At 43.6% G+C, this 1,412-nt stretch overlaps 1 protein-coding gene across 1 annotated transcript; it reads right to left on the bottom strand.

The window, feature by feature from the left end:
- Positions 1-409: 409 nt before the first annotated feature.
- LOC614206 (histone H2B type 1-C/E/F/G/I) lies at positions 410-790 on the bottom strand. The gene has a single exon (XM_015459071.1). It carries the CDS (start codon positions 788-790, stop codon positions 410-412), a length of 381 nt encoding a protein of 126 aa, XP_015314557.1.
- Between the last annotated feature and the right edge of the window lie 622 nt (positions 791-1,412).

The raw sequence follows: 1,412 nt of genomic DNA, 5'->3' as shown, positions 1-1,412 counted from the left end.
TTGACAGGGTCATACCTGCACTTTCCAAGAGCTTTAAAAATCTCTCTATTATGGAATTTTTCAAAATCCTTAAAAACAAAGATAATTAGTATATTGAACTCCGATAGATCTATCACCTAGGTTCATCAATTGTCAGCAATTTACCAGTTTCATCTTTGTCCTTATGCCATGACTTGCTTTCTTTCTTTTTTTTTTTTTTAATCAACAGGAAGTAGATCCCAGATTTTATATTATTTTATATATAAATACTTCAGTGAAAGTGAAAGTGAAGTCGCTCAGTCGTGTCCGACTCTTAGCGACTCCATGGACTACAGCCCACCAGGCCCTCCGTCCATGGGATTTTCCAGGCAAGAGTACTGGAGTGGGGTGCCATTGCCTTCTCCGTTAACAGCGGCTAGGCATATTCTATTTACCTGGAGCTGGTATACTTGGTGACAGCCTTAGTGCCCTTGGACACGGCGTGCTTGGCCAGCTCCCCAGGTAGCAGCAAGCTCACGGTGGTCTGGATCTCCCTGGATGTGATAGTCGAGCACTTGTTGTAATGCGCCAGGCGCGATGCCTCACCAGCGATGCTCTCGAAAATGTCGTTGACGAAGGAGTTCATGATTCCCATGGCCTTGGACGAGATGCCTGTGTGCGGATGGACTTGCTTTAGCACCTTGTACACGTACACGGAGTAGCTCTCCTTGCGGCTGCGCTTGCGCTTCTTGCCGTCCTTCTTCTGGGCCTTGGTCACAGCTTTTTTAGAGCCCTTTTTAGGGGCAGGAGGAGACTTAGCCGGTTCAGGCATGTCTATAATGATAACACCCAACAACACAGAAAGATCTTGTAATACTTCAGTAGATATTGCTAAAAGATAAGGGCTTAAAGATATAATTACAATTCCGTTGTTATACCTAATAAAAAATAATGCAAATTTGGAAAACTCAGCAGTGGCCACAGGACTGGAAAAGGTCAGTTTTCATTCCAATCCCAAAGAAAGGCAATGCCAAAGAATGCTCAAACTACCACACAGTTGCACTCATCTCACATGCTAGTAAAGTAATACTCAAAATTCTCCAAGCCAGGCTTCAGCAATATGTGAACTGTGAACTTCCTGGTGTTCAAGCTGGTTTTAGAAAAGGCAGAGGAACCAGAGATCAAATTGCCAACATCCGCTGGATCATGGAAAAAGCAAGCGAGTTCCAGAAAAACATCTATTTCTGTTTTATTGACTATGCCAAAGCCTTTGACTGTGTGGATCATAATAAACTGTGGAAAATTCTGAAAGAGATGGGAATACCAGACCACCTGACGTGCCTCTTGAGAAATCTGTATGCAGGTCAGGAAGCAACAGTTAGAACTGGACATGGAACAACAGACTGGTTCCAAATAGGAAAAGGAGTACATCAAGGCTGAATATTGTCACCCTG

Source organism: Bos taurus, chromosome 20 (assembly GCF_002263795.3).
Source record: "Bos taurus isolate L1 Dominette 01449 registration number 42190680 breed Hereford chromosome 20, ARS-UCD2.0, whole genome shotgun sequence".
Lineage (NCBI taxonomy): Eukaryota > Metazoa > Chordata > Mammalia > Artiodactyla > Bovidae > Bos > Bos taurus.
The sequence above is the reverse complement of the archived record's forward strand: the minus strand, read 5'-3'. Positions and strand labels throughout refer to the sequence as shown.